At 35.8% G+C, this 17,851-nt stretch overlaps 1 protein-coding gene across 2 annotated transcripts in view; it reads left to right on the top strand.

Moving 5' to 3' along the window:
- Positions 1-2,445: 2,445 nt before the first annotated feature.
- The window catches only part of LOC110455582 (protein unc-13 homolog D-like), a 50,940-nt gene continuing 35,534 nt past the window's right edge, over positions 2,446-17,851 (top strand). Inside the window, exon 1 of one of the 2 annotated variants that reach the window (XM_021505772.1) lies at positions 2,446-2,935. In XM_021505772.1, the coding sequence (XP_021361447.1) occupies positions 2,636-2,935 (300 nt within the window). In that variant the 5' untranslated portion in view covers positions 2,446-2,635. Of the gene's footprint in view, positions 2,936-14,410; positions 14,508-17,851 lie in introns of those variants that run through there. The other variant, XM_021505774.1, reaches the window with a different exon arrangement.

Genomic DNA, 17,851 nt, shown 5'->3' with positions numbered 1-17,851 from the left:
TTAGTTCTAATAGTTTGTTTATACCTTGCACCTTTTCAAGTGTCTCCATGTAAATCTTACCTTTGTTCATATTTCACACTAGTTTTATCGCATTTGAGTGGAATTTTGGTTTTGCTGATTTTGGTATTGTCGTGTTTTTTTAAATATTGAAAAATATATCATTCATATACTTAATCATGCAGGTTGTGATATTTCTTCCCTAAACTCGCCCCAAATTGAAATTTTGTAATGAAAAGCCTTAACCCCCGAAATGTGTTTAGGGTATTTCCTAATGAAGTGCTCTATGAAGTAGTTAACATGAAAAAAAAATCTCTATCGCCATAAACGCTTTCAGTGAAACGTTATTGACACACAAACCACGGAATTGTTTCTTGCTTGTATCGACCCCTCAGCCACATTTTCCCTTAGTTTTTCGGGTTGTGTACCAGTCACGGACTGGGATTGTAACAGACGGGTTGTAAGTAACGATGCATGAGAAATGTTCTTCAGGTTTTACTTCCAAAACCTTTTTTTTCAATGAAGATATGTCAGAAAGAACATGATCAATTTCTAAAAGAAACGAGTTCAAGCTTTGGAAAGATCATATTGAAGCTTTTAGACTAGAACAAGCTTCTCCGGAACGTACGAGGTCAACTGAACTTTAACCTAAGCTCTCCGGAGTTTGTATCGTGAAAACATATTGTATAATTAGAGGGTAAGACAACAACAGTAATAAACACAACACAATATCAGATACAGTATGCAAATTACATTGGTGTACGATAAAACGCCACAAACATTATATTGTAGCTAAATCAGCGCAAAAAGTAGATATTCTCGAGTAAAATCCATCATATTTTTAGAATACCATTGTGTGAACAAAACCATGTTTCGAACTCAAAATCGAAAAAAAACCAAGGTCAAAATATGTACGAAGGTAAGATTTACATGGAGGCATTTCAAAAAGTACGACGTGTTCCGGCGAGGTAACCGTTATTTGGTGGTACCCATCTCAGAAAACCAGTTACAAATGTGATTTTTACGATTGTTGTTGCTGTAGGCGCTGCCTATAGGACTTTCTAACGGCATCTCGATCAGACTCCATTTTGGATGTTGAGGCTGTGGGTTGCGCGATGTGTATTCGGTTATCAATGTAAGGTTACTTTTTTTGTTAATTTGATACATTGAATGGGATGCCGTTCAACATGTTACCTTTTCCCACAAAAGGTGAAAAGTAACATAAACATAATATGACAAAAAAATGATTTTAGAAAGAGGAACACATATTTTTGTTACATAAATAAACGTCAAGTACCTGTGTTTTCCTGGAAGGAATGCGGTCTCGCAACAGTAAGGTGATATGGAGATGGTTTAATATCCTCGAAACAGTAAGGTGATATTGAGACGGCCTCCTAGGAAGATATCTCCTAAAGGAAAGAGTAGGTAATAGAAAAAAAGAAAAGGCATACCAAGTGTTGCATTAATAGTTTATTCAATGCCCTTATAGTCGAAGACACCGAAATAAACCCCCGATTCTTTCGACATGCAGTGGGCTATATTAGACAAATGCTGATGATGAGTGAAGCATCAATCCTATTCCCTTATTGTACCTTCCGTACTATGTCTAAAAGCTCACGACCTTACACATACAGAAACACAAGGATAGTTAACGATAGGTGTGGGAATACCCAAGAGGGGATCGTGATCAGGGGTATCGTCAGCAGGCGTCGAATGTCACTTATTGACATGTTTTACTGTCAACGATCTTTTCCGCAGGTAAAATATTATGCAACACAAACAGTTACTACTCTGAAATACGATATACGCATTAAGTTGAGGATTGGTGTCGCGATACAACAACTTGATACACACGTCGCAGCGAAAGCTATTTGTTAGCTTAACGATACAGTAAGTAAAAAAGAAATGTCTGCATATATCCACGACTCGCGTTTTGTTTTAGGATATTACAAGCTGAGGGAATTCGATCTACGTATTCCGGTTCAGTTCTGTCCTATATGTAAATGTGTTTATATTCGCAAGTCTTGAGTTGACCACCGTGACTAACTGTATACGTTTAATTGGGCAGATACAACAGACTTTCAGCTCCCCCAGGATAGGTGTAAAACGCCAAACGCAATGACCCATGCAGTTTTGATAACTGACCTGCGAGTGCCTGGCCGTGATATCGCTATCTTGATGTACTCTAGCAGCTACTGGTCTGTTATGTTTGATGACGAGACCATGTAGAGTAAACATTTAAAATATTCGTCAAACTATAAAAGTGAGAAGAAATGAGCCTTTCTGGATATAATGTTATAGTAGAGGAGGATGGACATCAAACAATGGATGCATGACACTCCGGAGATGTGTCGTTCTGATTCGGATCATGGAACCGTTGTCAGCAGATCAAACTAACAGGAGATGTCAATTTTTATATGGACTTTAATTAACCTGCTTTTGGATTTGGATTTTTTTGTGGTGAAGACGTTGTGTTCAGTTTTTTTTGTTACCTTAAAAGGTCTTCTGTGAGGTATTATGCGTCTACCAATACATATAATCTTCTCCAACCCACAATAATTAAATAAAAAACGACGCAATTATTTAAAAGTAGCTGAGAACAAAGACTAGATTAGAAAGTTGATAAGCCACAGGAAAAATGGAGAAAGCAACCGAGAAAAACAGGCAAGCAGACGACAATAAACGTCGGCCTCGAACTCGTTCTCGGTTTATGAGTTCTCCAACACTGAAGATCGACTTTGCAGACGATATGATTGTACCCTCAACTGGGGACGATGGGAGCGGAGAAGATGAGGAGGAACCCCAGATTCGGATTAGTGTTCCTAACACATTCCTTCACCCCAGCCGGTGTCGGTTAAACGGCCGCCGTTACCACTGGACGTACCGTCATTCACGGTCGATTTCTTACCCAGGTTTATGGGACGGGAACAAGAAAAAGGTTTGTGTAGAAATTTGATATCTTTATATACCTAAGAGTATGCACACCTTTAATTTTACACACATACTACCATGTACCCACTACCTATGAAGCATGGTATCACGCGTTTGTCATTGTTCTCTTAACCCGTTTTAATTCTTTCATAATGCCGTGTTACTACTAATATTGTGTCGTGTACATTAAATTATGTCTAACCCTGGTATTCCATGAGTTAAAAGTTTAACCGTATTTTATTTAGGTTTTCCTTCACTGTAATTTGTCGACCAAACCAGTACGTATAGATATAGTAGTACTATTATTGTTCCTTTAAATACTTACATCTAAATGGTTAGTTGACGCACAGATGTTTAAATGGTAGACCCAGACATATGAACTTCCCGAGATTTAATTGTTCAATGTACACGATATATTAACGATGTATGAATTAGGTTTGTTGACATCTTCACGCTTTTTTAATCCTATCTAGGTAGAGCGCGCTGTAAGATTACTTAAAAATCACTGGCATGTTGTGCACACGTACACAATGGACCCTGTATTACTGGTATATAAACAGACGTCACAAGGGCGTGACGTAGAACCACAGTCATATTCTAATAGGGACTCGAGTACTTAGACGCGATGTTGTCAAATATATATAGTTTTGTTTTGTTCAAGAAAGTATTTTGGAGTGTCAATAATACATCATGACATTAGAGGTTCAGCGCTATCTGTGCGTTTTTAGGCAGGTTATGTATCTATGTGTGCTATGGCTATGTGCATGCAGTCAAAAGGTGAGCTCTACTATCTACATCAAGGGAATACTAATGTTCTCCGAACTAGTATTTTGTTTTGCCAAGGACTATGAAAGGGCAGTAACTGATAGGAAGTGATTGATTTGATAGATTACTTATGAGATCATACTTTCAATTTCCCATATATATGAACATTGTTTAACGGACTACGTCAAAGTCTTGTTTTGTAAAAACGACTTAAAACGGTAATTCTGCAGAAGGGAGTGTTGATTTCAATGTATATATATAAGTCTTGCTGTCTAAGTGTTTACTTAGTCTGTATATACCTAGTCCCTTCTTCCTTTCTTATTATATAAACCTAATCCGTACACACAGGAACCCCTTTCCTTGGCGAAAAATAGTCCAATGTGTCTTTCCTACGCTAAACCAAGAGTTTAAAAGTCCAAAGTGTATCCCCTCTTAGACCAAACCTTCACTTTATCTTCCATTTCTAGGCTAAACTTATTCCGATAAGCTTTCCTTCGTTTTCTTATGCTAAAGCTAGTTCGCGTATTCTAAACCGAGTACTTTCTGTTCCCTTCTTAATCTAACTTACGCTAAAGCTAGTTCATGTATTCTAAACCGAGTACTTTCTCTTCCCTTCTTAATCTAACTTATGCTAAAGCTAGTTCACGTATTCTAAACCGAGTACTTTTTCTTCCCTTCTTAATCTAACTTATGCTAAAGCTAGTTCACGTATTCTAAACCGAGTACTTTCTCTTCCCTTCTTAATCTAACTTATGCTAAAGCTAGTTCACGTATTCTAAACCGAGTACTTTCTCTTCCCTTCTTAATCTAACTTATGCTAAAGCTAGTTCACGTATTCTAAACTGAGTACTTTCTCTTCCCTTCTTAATCTAACTTACGCTAAAGCTAGTTCACGTATTCTTAACCGAGTACTTTCTCTTCCCTTCTTAATCTCACTTATGCTAAAGCTAGTTCACGTATTCTAAACGGAGTACTCTCTCTTCTCTTCTTAATCTAACTTATGCTAAAGCTAGTTCACGTATTCTAAACCGAGTACTTTCTCTTCCCTTCTTAATCTAACTTATGCTAAAGCTAGTTCACGTATTCTAAACTGAGTACTTTCTCTTCCCTTCTTAATCTAACTTACGCTAAAGCTAGTTCACGTATTCTTAACCGAGTACTTTCTCTTCACTTCTTAATCTCACTTATGCTAAAGCTAGTTCACGTATTCTAAACGGAGTACTCTCTCTTCCCTTCTTAATCTAACTTATGCTAAAGCTAGTTCACGTATTCTAAACCGAGTACTTTCTCTTCCCTTCTTAATCTAACTTATGCTAAAGCTAGTTCACGTATTCTAAACTGAGTACTTTCTCTTCCCTTCTTAATCTAACTTACGCTAAAGCTAGTTCACGTATTCTTAACCGAGTACTTTCTCTTCCCTTCTTAATCTAACTTATGCTAAAGCTAGTTCACGTATTCTAAACGGAGTACTCTCTCTTCTCTTCTTAATCTAACTTATGCTAAAGCTAGTTCACGTATTCTAAACCGAGTACTTTCTCTTCCCTTCTTAATCTAACTTATGCTAAAGCTAGTTCACGTATTCTAAACTGAGTACTTTCTCTTCCCTTCTTAATCTAACTTACGCTAAAGCTAGTTCACGTATTCTTAACCGAGTACTTTCTCTTCCCTTCTTAATCTCACTTATGCTAAAGCTAGTTCACGTATTCTAAACGGAGTACTCTCTCTTCTCTTCTTAATCTAACTTATGCTAAAGCTAGTTCACGTATTCTAAACCGAGTACTTTCTCTTCCCTTCTTAATCTAACTTATGCTAAAGCTAGTTCACGTATTCTAAACTGAGTACTTTCTCTTCCCTTCTTAATCTAACTTACGCTAAAGCTAGTTCACGTATTCTTAACCGAGTACTTTCTCTTCCCTTCTTAATCTCACTTATGCTAAAGCTAGTTCACGTATTCTAAACGGAGTACTCTCTCTTCTCTTCTTAATCTAACTTATGCTAAAGCTAGTTCACGTATTCTAAACCGAGTACTTTCTCTTCCCTTCTTAATCTAACTTACGCTAAAGCTAGTTCACGTATTCTTAACCGAGTACTTTCTCTTCACTTCTTAATCTAACTTATGCTAAAGCTAGTTCACGTATTCTAAACGGAGTACTCTCTCTTCCCTTCTTAATCTAACTTATGCTAAAGCTAGGTCACGTATTCTAAACTGAGTACTTTCTCTTCCCTTCTTAATCTAACTTATGCTAAAGCTAGGTCACTTATTCTAAACCGAGTACTCTCTCTTCCCTTCTTAGTCTAACTTATGCTAAAGCTTGTTCACGTATTCTAAACTGAGTACTTTCTCTTCCCTTCTTAATCTAACTTATGCTAAAGCTAGTTCACGTATTCTAAACCGAGTACTTTCTCTTTCTAAACTGAGTATTTTCTCTTCCCTTTTTAATATAAACACGTTTTTTTTCATGTTAGGCATCAGACATAGCTTTCTCCTTAAGTGAAATAAATATTTTCGATCAGAACGATTTGTTTATGACGCCAATGCTAAACATCTCGGTAGCGTAAATTTTTTGCTCTCTTAATCTGATATACTCCTAATACCGTGTACACAAATGGACCGTAATGGTTGCGTGAAAGGCACCTTGTGTCACAGTTTATCCACATATCTGTGAAATTTATTTTTAAAGTGTGTCGTCATATTAAATACCAGGGTTGAAAGCGAAGTTAAATTGCATGTAACTGAGAGTATACAAAATATAAAAAGACCCTCTGAGAAGTAAGACCTTCTATTTTCATCACATACCTGATGGATCTTATATCACTATAGTGAAACAACCAGTTTTCAGGCCATGCATTACAAGGTGATGGTTTTCACACTGTGGTAATACAATATGTTGAAGTATCCAAATAACCAGAACTCTGTTTTATTGGCTGGAATTCCTGAGCAGTTATCTACTGATAAAATCGATCAAATGAAAAAAAGAAATTAGTTTCGAATACTTTAGCGACATTCGTTTTGTTTAACGTTGTCGCTAATTCAATGTTTACGGAAAACAAACTGAATACGTGATAATGATGAGTCGTTTGTGCATATTAAAGGAACGTAATTAAAGCAATACCAAACATATGTGTTAACCTGACGTCTCAGATTGCGCTCGTTTATTGCGTGAATGAACATATGGAGCCCCTGTGAAATATACCGGGGTAGCAATATGTGTAATGAACACATGTACCATGTAACGTTAAAGGAACGCCCGTGTGATATAGCCTATTTATCACAAAGACATGCTGTTATGCAGTGGTGTATTTGTTATGTATAACATCACCCAATGTGACGTCACAACAAATATTTTGACTTGCTATTCAACGCAAAATTGGTGTTTTCCTGTGGTGCAAAAAAAGAGCATTTTAAGGCTGAGTATGTGCCAAAAAGATCAGCGAACTCGTCCCTATTACATCCTAATATGGTGAAGCTCGTTTTTGCTCGTGTCATCACAATCATATGTCATGGGAACGATAATTGTTTCTTTTGTGTCAAATCATTGCTATTGACACATATTTCAGTTTGCTTTATGATTTTTGTGCGACCTCCTGAAGAATCAATTTCATATAAAAACGAGCAAACGTTCATAGGTGTTACCAAAAGTTACCTTGTGCTCACCACTGAATAGAAATTTTGCAATTGTATACGGACAATATACAACGTCACAATAACTACTATGGTATTATTTATACGCGCCTTTTTGAAATCAACTCAAACATTTTGAGAGAAAACAGAGTATTCCTCATTGTTAACCAATAACAAATATGTATCAATTCAATCAATCATTTAATCAAATACAAAGACATCTATGTTCATTATTTCTCATTTTACCAACTGTTGTAGTTGGTATATTTCTTCTGGGTTTGAAAAAAAGACCCATCATTGTTTTTGGTGTATTTATATTGCTGTATATTACAAGCCTTCATTTAACATAGTAATTCTTCTTATATTTGGAAGTATTATTGCGAAAGGTGAAAGTTGTTTAATATGTAAAATGTTAAACTTACTTAGTGTCTTCATCCACTGTTAGACATATTGCCACAACAATCGATCTCTACCAGGAACTGTCAAGGGTTAACTGATGTACCTTACCGTAGGTGAAGGACGTCTCCCACTTTCAGCTCTTTACTTATGTTACTGCCCAGCTTGTATTTTGGTTGCCTTTCACAACACTGATTCCTTTACAAGTATTTTGGCAGACAGTTTGCCAATGGAGTTCTTTTTGAGACGAGTTTCGACAGAAGACACAAGTTTTGTCGTGTACTTTTGAATGACACGCAATTCTGAACAATAAAACACAACCATCTTTACAAATCATTGATTCATGCTGTACCAAATGGACCTCTAAATAGGACGAAGTCTTACCTTGACGTCTCTCTGTATTTTGCTGTTGACCTCAGGAGATTGCACTAGGACGTACAATATTCCACATTCTAGATGCCCCCTATTCACTGTGGGTTGATGCTGTCCGAGTTTTGTTGAAACGCATCATACTAGTAGTTGTAAATTGATATGAAGACAAGTCTGTTTGTATTTGCTCAACCTCATAGTCTAATCTTGAACGCAAATGTGGTTGATAGACACAGAAGCAAGATAATCGGCTGTATCAACGTTTTACAAAAGTGTCAGCTGGATGCCCGTTAGTGACTACATTAAAGAATCAGGGAGATGACGTTCATCTGTTTCACTTTAGACTCCATTTTGAATCATCAGGCAGTGTTTTCTTAGAGAGAACGCATCACGAAATAACTTACTACCTCCTCTTTGAAAATTTCCCACCAAATTTATAAAGAGGAAATAGTTACTTTGGGATAAAGAGGGCGCTGCAATGTAGTGGTCGTAGAATAGCTTTATCGAGATGACATCCTTGGTTGGAACTCCATTTGGTAGAAGTATATTCTTCATAATGACTGAATGCAGACTGCCAAATGGTTTTCACACATTGAAATGACAGTGAAAGCTTACATTCAGACATCTCTATAATGTTTCCTCGTCCGGTCTATACTGTGTTTTCCTTTCCTGAATCCAGTCTCTGTTCCCGCTCAAACTCTTCTCGATATTCAACCCAGTCCTGTTAAAGAGTACTCTCAATGATATTTACCAGGGATACATAGTTATGTCCCGTCAGTAATCTTTTTTGGTTACCTTTGTTATGAAGCTTGAGGATAAGATAGTAAGACATTCCGATGGGCAATCTTCCTGAATGCGTTAAATATACGTAAAGTTTCGAATATATATCGATTAAGCAATTTTATTGAAGTCAGAAATGAATTTGATTTGACCCTGCTGTGATTTATTTATTAATTAATCCACCATGTCCAATGTTTGCTGCAAAAACAATCTTACAATATTCCCTTTTTTATAAGTTATATATAAAGTACATAAGTAAAGAACTCGGCCTGGACCACGTTGATGATCCATGGGCAAGTTTTTGGGCCAAATAATTTAAAAAATAGAAATTATGTAGTCGCCTATGTTGCAATATGGTGTATCAAATGATTATATAAGAACTCTGACGCAGATTAACGTATTATACAGGATCCTTTAGTTACACATACGCTTTTACAAACAACACCATATGCAGGATCAATAACTTGTTAACCATTATTATTACTAACAAAAGAAAAAGACAGATTTCTAACATATTGTTTATTCATATAGTGATATAAATCAAATGTGGATTAGGAAAACAAATTCTCAAGTATTGATGGGAAGCCTTACAATATACATCACTATATAAACTTAATTATAACGTATTCCTATATAAAAATGGAAACAACAAATAGAAACTTATAAACGCAGATACACATATTTTTTTTGTCAAATTAAGTGATCGTTAAAACAAAATGTGCATGGATACTGATATTGTCTGTATGATGAAATTGATGGTCAACAACATTTTGATAAATATGATCATATAAACGTGTACTTCTATATACATATATGTAAAACTCCATGAACCTTCCGACACATCTATATAGCGCTTTCGTTCCCCCCCCCCCCCCCCCCCCCCCCTCCCCCATCATTGCTTTTTCCTCTATCTTTAGTCTTACGTTCCCTTATATACTCGTAGTACCTGCTCTAACCTCTTTTCTGTCCCTTCTAAACATTGCTTATATATAACGGACATAATTTAGCTGTAGTTTAATTGGACATAAACATAATTACTTATAAATTATATCTGATAGAGAGGTATAATGGCCATAATTATCTGCAGTTTATCATTAATGAATATTTAATGAATGAATATGTGTGAGAGTAATAATCTTTATGTTTGATATATTTGCATTGTTATAAACTTGGATTTTTTTTTTTTTTTTTAAATATCATCATTACGGTGGGGACTGTGTACTGAACAAGTCAACGATAACATATTTACACAGCCGGTCCCAATGAACAGTATCGGGGACCAGTGATGTGAATCAGACCTTTTCAGTACAAGTGCACTGTGTCATCAGGATTAGTCAAACTCATAACAATCTTCGTAAATCCAGGTCTATATTTAAGTTGAAACTTTATTTATTTATTTAGAGGCATAAATATACGTTATTAGGATAAACATCATCAGGAATGGAGGGATTTAACCCCACACTCATACTTTTTCTCTCAAAAGAGAGGTACGGTTGCATAATATATATGTCATTCGCATTTTCACTCAATTATCGATAAATTCAACTGTTTTCAATGGATACTCGCACTGATTTGCATTTATATCTGTACTCATATGAGTCTTCATTTCTCCCTTAACAGCATTTCTCCCAAAACAGCGTGATTTTTAAATCTGTTCTTTGCTATTCTGTGAAAACGATTCCGAGCATAATTAAAGAAGTTAACCTTTACATGTTATCTTTTCATGAGTCGCTGACCACGGCTACAGTCTGTTACGTTAAGGTTTTGTACATTTTTTCCCAAATCAATCGTTAACGTATGGTTAAGGGTATCACTGTATCAGTTATGATTCCATTCAGAGCTTTTTGACCTTGCGATAATAACAACAATGGTGGTAAGATATTTACACCCCACGCAACGAAGTTAGGGGGATATCCTGGAGACAGCTTGTCCGTCCGTCCGTCCGTCCGTCCGTCTGCCTGTCCATAAAAACGTTTGTCCGGACACCTCCTCCTATAATAATGGACCAATTTCAACGAAACTTTTCAGATATGATAACTACAACCCCAAGTTGTGCATCCAGGTATTATTTTTGCAATCTGACCCCTTTTTATATAAAGGTATGACCCGTTGTTGAAAAAGACTTGTCCTGACAACTCTTCCTTAACTACTAGGACGATTTCAGAGAAACTGGTTTATCTAGGCTAACACGATTTGTTTTGCATGTATGTTTTGGCATTGTGCGGGAGTACAGGGAGTATGTCAGTGACACATATAAACATAGTGTACAGTTCAGTGAATAAAGAAATCACTACTTGTGTCAATACTGTACTAATATGTTTGTATTATGTATGTATTGTCAATAAAATACTTTTGAATTGAAATTGAAATCACTACATGTGGGACACTATAGATTGCTTTGCAATGCTTTGCCTTAGTTAGCTTTTGACTTACAGTTCGTGTTTAACTTGGTAGTACCCTTTAACTTAAATTTTGGTCAATGATGATTATGGGTATATATTGTGTTTTGGGTTAGTCGCGTAGATGCAAGATTTTTGTCAACAAAGACCTCATTCGTTTCATTTTGGCATTTGTAACAAACTACGCTCCAAAATAGTTTGCACTTATATATTAATATTGCTTAATGTTCGCAATGTAGTGAAAACCCAGCATTATAGCTTGTTATACAGGGACAAGGGAAGCTTTCTAGCTCGTAATGATTGACATGGTCGATTTTGCAGCTCAATTAAAAATCATCAGCTTTAATTTCCAACTGATAATGTGACAGGCCAGTATTATTTCTAAAAAACCCAGTGAATAGGCAGCTTTGTTAAATAGCTAAAACGACAAATGGTATGCACATAAAAAGCGACGGAATCCACAAAGAAATTTGTTATGAAAGCTATACGATTTCGACGTTTAATCAAATATCTTTATATCGTATATATTTAATAGAGATTATTTCAATTACGTGTAATTAGAAAGATTCCTTTATTCATTATCAAATTGGCCAACTGATTGAGTTGTTGTATTTTCTACAAGTTCGTACATTCTTGGTATCATGTTTGAATTCATATGTTTCTTTTGCATCAACGGACTGTCGTTCTACATATCACTGTCATGTTTTACATGTAACTATTAAAATCTATTGGTAGCAGATGTTTTTATCGTCAATACCGTTCTGTGTATTATGTCCGTATATATAGGGCACGTGCTGTATTATTTATTCATTCAGAACGATTGGAAATGACAGTTAAATTGCATTTTATTAAGTTTGACAACGCCATTATACATGATATGACGAGTTATGTTGACACGAAGTAAGAATTATTTGCATGTTATATCACTTTTAATGGTACTTACCACTCTGGGGGAACTTGTCAATCTAGGGGAACCTGTCATTCTAAACGAACTCGTCATTTTAGTTAATTTATTCCAGAACTTGTCACTCTATGGGAAGTTATCACTATAAAAAGAACTTATCACTGTAGTGACCATTCTAGGGAGTTATTATATATAATTACTTTATGAGATCTTGACACTCAAAAGCACTTTTCACTGCAGTGACAGTTGATACTCTAAGAGACCTCTTCATCTATAAGAACTTTTAACCCCAGGGGAATAATCACTATTTGAAAATTTGTCACTAAAAAGAACTCTCCACTCTAGTTTCACAGGTTCCCCTAGAGTGAAAAGTTCCTTCAGAGTGACAGGTTCCCCTAGAGTGAAAAGTTCCTTCAGGGTGACAGGTTCTCCTAGAGTGAAAAGTTCCCTCATAGTGACAGGTACTGTCTCTCTAAAGGAACTTTTCACTCCAGGGGAACCTGTTACTCTAAAGAAACTTTTCACCATAGGGGAAGTTGTCACACCTTAGTAACAAGTCACTCAAGGAGAACATTTTACAGGAACTTGATACCAAAGGAGGTACTTACCACTCTTTGGGAAATTGTGTATACCAAACAGCGGAAATACTGAAGCCTTGCTATTACACAAACTACACAGATTGTAATGCTAACACCATATTGAATTCATTCTTTTTGATGGCCAACAGTTTATCTAGATCTTCATCCGCCTAAATGCCAACTTGTATATATATATAGGGTAATATTCTTACTAGTTTGCATGTGTTCACTACAACAATGTGTATGCTAACTGATAAAATGACCTTTCGGTAGAGGTTTGATATTGCTTTACGATATTTTATGAGTGCCACTGTCATTTGGGGCGAAATGACGAGATAATGACGTTCAATTTGAAATGTGATAGCCGTGATTGAGGACCAGATTTAGTTTGACTCAAAGAAATAAAATGTCAGCTCCTCCACATGTATAGATGAAACACCAACGTGGAAACAATCCTCAAAAACAATATCTACAACAAACATTATGTAAATCACTTTCCGTGCATTTCTGTACAAATTTATTTCAAATTATTTGAAATAATGATAGCGTAATGTAGATAATGTTATCAATTTTGTTCCATAGATAATCCGTCTGAGTAACTTTCCGTGACAAAGGCTCGCCTTGCTAAGAGACATGGGGGAATATACATTGTAGGCAAGCTACCTGATGCATCAGTTTGGAAATATGGGATATCAAAGTATTACTTTTTACACAAACAATGTACGTTTGATACTTTGATACAACATGGATATAGTTAAAAACAATTTTCTGTGACGTCTCTGATGGCTGTAATTGATTATCTGAATGTCAGCGTTGTATGTTTATATTTTTTGTTTACTGCGTGGTAAATTGACTTGTAAACATCATTTTCGACAATTTCAACTGCACGATTTTGGAAATATCGTCAACATGATTTTAGCCTCGAGCATTTTCAATCAACATAACGATAATAAAAAAAGTCCAAAAACGTTAAAGGGAGAGTTTGTAAACAGGTTATCAATATTTACCGAAGAGGAAAGGTTAATACATTGCGTTTGTCATTTGTATTATTGCTGAACATTAACAGCGTAATACACTGATTCCACGCTAAACTGGACCAATACTTTTTATTTAACTAATATATGTCGCGTTGTTTGGGAGAATATACAGAAACTATTTTGAGATACATTGTAAATCAATTTTTTAACTGCAATAAGATCGGTGTGTACATAGTTGATAAATGTAAATAAATCATTTACAGCAGAGATGACAGCTATGCACGCTTCGTAAGTTCCGTAAACATGGTGTGTCACAAACAATATAATATTTAATAGACATTTGCAAAATGGCGCGTAGTAATAAATATGAAAAAAATACACATATATTGAATAGATTTCAATATGTTTTCAATTGTATGCACTAACATGTCGACAACGGAGACAAAAACTGATGTATGAAATTCTGCCCTTGAAGCGACGTCACGCTTCGCGTCCTCTGACATTAAGCAGCTGTTCTGCCTCAATAGTTATAGGCAATAATAGAACGAACTTTAAATAAGTATGTATTTGTGTCGTAAGGTGTTCCCTGAGTGAAGTGTGTGAAAAGTTGCACTTAAAAATATGTATACGTGCAGATAGTATCAGACGTAGCTTCAGACTGGAGATTTGACTGACTGACGATGCACCACAATATTGACTATCAATATACATACCTAGTGTGAACGCTCTGGTTTCTGGAAGTTAGCAGAAGACACGAAAACGATGTGGCCCGAACTATGGTTTATTGTAGTAAGTTTTTACTGATTTCTTATTTTGTAGAACTATACAGTAACTAGCAGTATATAATAGTGTTTGACGATGTTGCTACATTTGATCTCTCTCATTTTGTTCTTTTTTATGTTAATTTCTTTATGCTACAGTCTGGTAAACAATTCTCTTTGTTTGATTCTTTCTTGAACATTCAATTTGAATGGTTTCGCTTACCTTATCATTCTGAAATGTCAGTGATGATGTATCGACCTTTTAGATTCTTGAATATTTTCATGAGTTGTATATCCGGTTCTTTGAACATCCAGTGACAAAAGGAATGGTGCAGACAGAGTAGATGATACCCTATATATCTAGTTATCTTTGAGGACGAATTCAGTCTTAGATGTACGTTATACTATGTATGACAGACCAGATTATGTATGTGTGTCATTTCTGCTGTAACCTATATACCTATACATACATGTTATATCTTCAATCATATTCATCAGTTTGGAAATTGCATATATTTATTTTCATTTGAAGGTTTGGCTTATTACAATTCTAACGATGTTTTCTTTTAAAATGTATTGAATGTATATATGTATAAGTATATAATTTTCGAAACTGGTAAATGGGTTTAAAATAAGGTTATAATTTAAAACACTACACATACACTGGTCTGGATAAAAGAAGATGCCATAATATACAGCATATGTTACGGACTGTGACAGCCATTACTACGTCTAAACTATAAATGAAATAGGGGTACGCTGAGATAAATGCTTTAAATGCACAGTCTGGGATGGGAATATACAGTACCTAAGATTTTATTACTGTAACATCTTTTTATTTGTATTTGAGTAATGTTCAGCACTGTTGGTGATGTTTGATTATACATTTTTGTGCATGGTAATATTCGGTCTATGCACTTATATACATGCATTTACGATGTTTCCTGTAAGTCGTATAAACTACATATAGAGTACAGTTTGACATCAGACAAAGTATTTGCCCAGTACATGCATATTCAGCTGAGATAATTAGAAAATTATTTTCGAACAAGGGCACTGCAGTTTGCAACGGCTCACATCCCAATTTAAGTACATTGGGCATGGTTATTACACTTCTAATTGGCATTCAAGTACATTGTTGGCTGTGATTTGCAGACATAGATAAACGAAAGAGCCAAGAACAATTTGGATTGACGAGAGCACAATTATGTCATCGCCGTCAAGCACCGTGTATGTATAGTATTCTACTGAGCTTGGACTCAATATATCTACTAAACATTTTAAAGCTTTTTATTCAAAGAACATTTCAGTCGGCGTATGAATGCATCAGCACAATATCAACCTGATAACTCTGTTATTCCGCAGAGCTAGGGAAGTAGTTCTATTAATAGATATTTTTTGTCAGAAGTTTTTAATTGAATTAAAGAAATCTAATTCACGTCTTAATTTGGTTTTCCATGGTAATCAATGCAAACAAGTTATTCATCTAACCAGGACGACGTCTTACAGTGAGTGATGACGTCATAAGCGTCGGTACCTTCTGTGGTGTTACACTTGCACAAGACCGATATTTTAAAAATTATCCAAAAAATGCCAATAATGCAATGTATGTAAATATTAGGATAGAATCCTGTTTTGTTAACCTCAACAAAACAGAATTCAGTCCTTGATTAACAACGTTACATTCAGGCGTTAAAACATCCACGTATTAAAGGCTAACAGGCACATCCGTGCGGATAATTCCGTAACCTATTATTTTCACGCTGTCTCTTCAAAATATGCATTTCCTGAACAAATAGTTTGTTTTGATGTTAAACTGCACCCCTCATATATTTGTATAGTTCCTCTGACTAACAACATCTCAATTGAAAGAACGCTGAAATGTCAACGAAAATATTATTCGAAATTAAAAAAAAATACAGAATAAGGGGAAAATATGAACAAAGTAAAAACTTACACGGAGACCCTTGAAAAGGTACAAGAAAGACCAGGTGTTCCGGAAGGGTTTGCGCGTCTTCCGCTTCATCAACGACATCCGCAATGTAAATCTCGACCGAATCCAAACAAAACATCCTCATATCAAGAACTCGGTGAAGTGACAGCAAAACAACAAGCAAGTCTAATGCACATAATAACAAAACATCGACCATAATATCACACAAAGAATTAGCATATTTCCCTATAAAATAATCATAGCGACCATAACACTTTTCCATAGCGTCCACAGCATGTTTGTAGCTTTGAATCGTTAGCTTGACCATCTTTAGTCGATACCTATCAAAAAAACCATGATAGTCGTAGCAACTTTTCAATGCCGAATGATTTGCGATAACTGAATAGCGTAGGTTGGGGAGGGAGGCATGCTTTCAAAAAGAGAGTTCATGATCAGGAAGTCGAAATATCTGATGGTTATGGTTATAAGCCGACCCTGTTGGTCATGCTGTAAGTAACGGTTGAGGAAAGCGGCTGAGGTAGAGGAGTGTGCAGTGTCCTTGATTTCAAGCTCAGAAGAGAAAATACGATAAATGTGGTCAAAGGTGGTCAATGGATTTCTTGTTATTTTCAGACAGTAAATCGTCAACATAACTGTATGTATAGTTGAAGGACTTCGCTGGGTTTTCGTTACACCCTGATACGCTCATCAATAAAGTCATCTTCTTTGAATACAAAAAACAAGTCGGACAGCAAAGTGTCACACAAAGGGTCACAGTTTGTCTAAATAGCACTGCCGATTCTGCTGGCAAAATCTTGCCATAACATGAACTCAACATTTGCACAATTTCATTCTCAGTTAACTTCCTTTGGCCTTTGTTTTGCTTGTCACAAAATATGCTTTTAAATGATTCACAACCTTCCATTTATATCGCTGTTAACCTCCCATGGGTAAGAAAGCTCTCATAATAAGAGAACGAAGTCATTCCTCCCGTTAAGTATGCGGCATGGTAAAGTAAAGAGTCGAAAATTCAAGATTGATCAAACTATCTTCTAATTTCTTCAAAATCTACACACAGCTTCACAATACGACTGTAACCTTGGTTTAAAGGTACTGAGAATTGTAGTGAGAATTTCGGATAATGGCTTGGTGGAGCAACTAGAAGATTTTTGTGGAGTTTCGGAATCCAGTTCTTTTTGCAAGCAGATAATGTTATAGCGTCTGTGTGCTATATATTAAGTAATTACATGTTTTTTCTGCAGTCACAACCATATGTAGATCGTTGAGTGTGGTTGGTTTTCGGGGTCAAAACATACAGATTTGTATTTTGTTATCATTTTAGATTTGAAGAAGCTAATTCTCAGTAACGGACCTGATAGATTCCAGGGGCGGGTCCAGGTGAGGGCGTAATGGGCGTACGCCCCCCTTTTTCAAAAAAA

This window comes from Mizuhopecten yessoensis, unplaced genomic scaffold (assembly GCF_002113885.1).
Source record: "Mizuhopecten yessoensis strain PY_sf001 unplaced genomic scaffold, ASM211388v2 scaffold8299, whole genome shotgun sequence".
NCBI lineage: Eukaryota > Metazoa > Mollusca > Bivalvia > Pectinida > Pectinidae > Mizuhopecten > Mizuhopecten yessoensis.
This window is presented reverse-complemented; position numbering and strand designations above follow the sequence as displayed.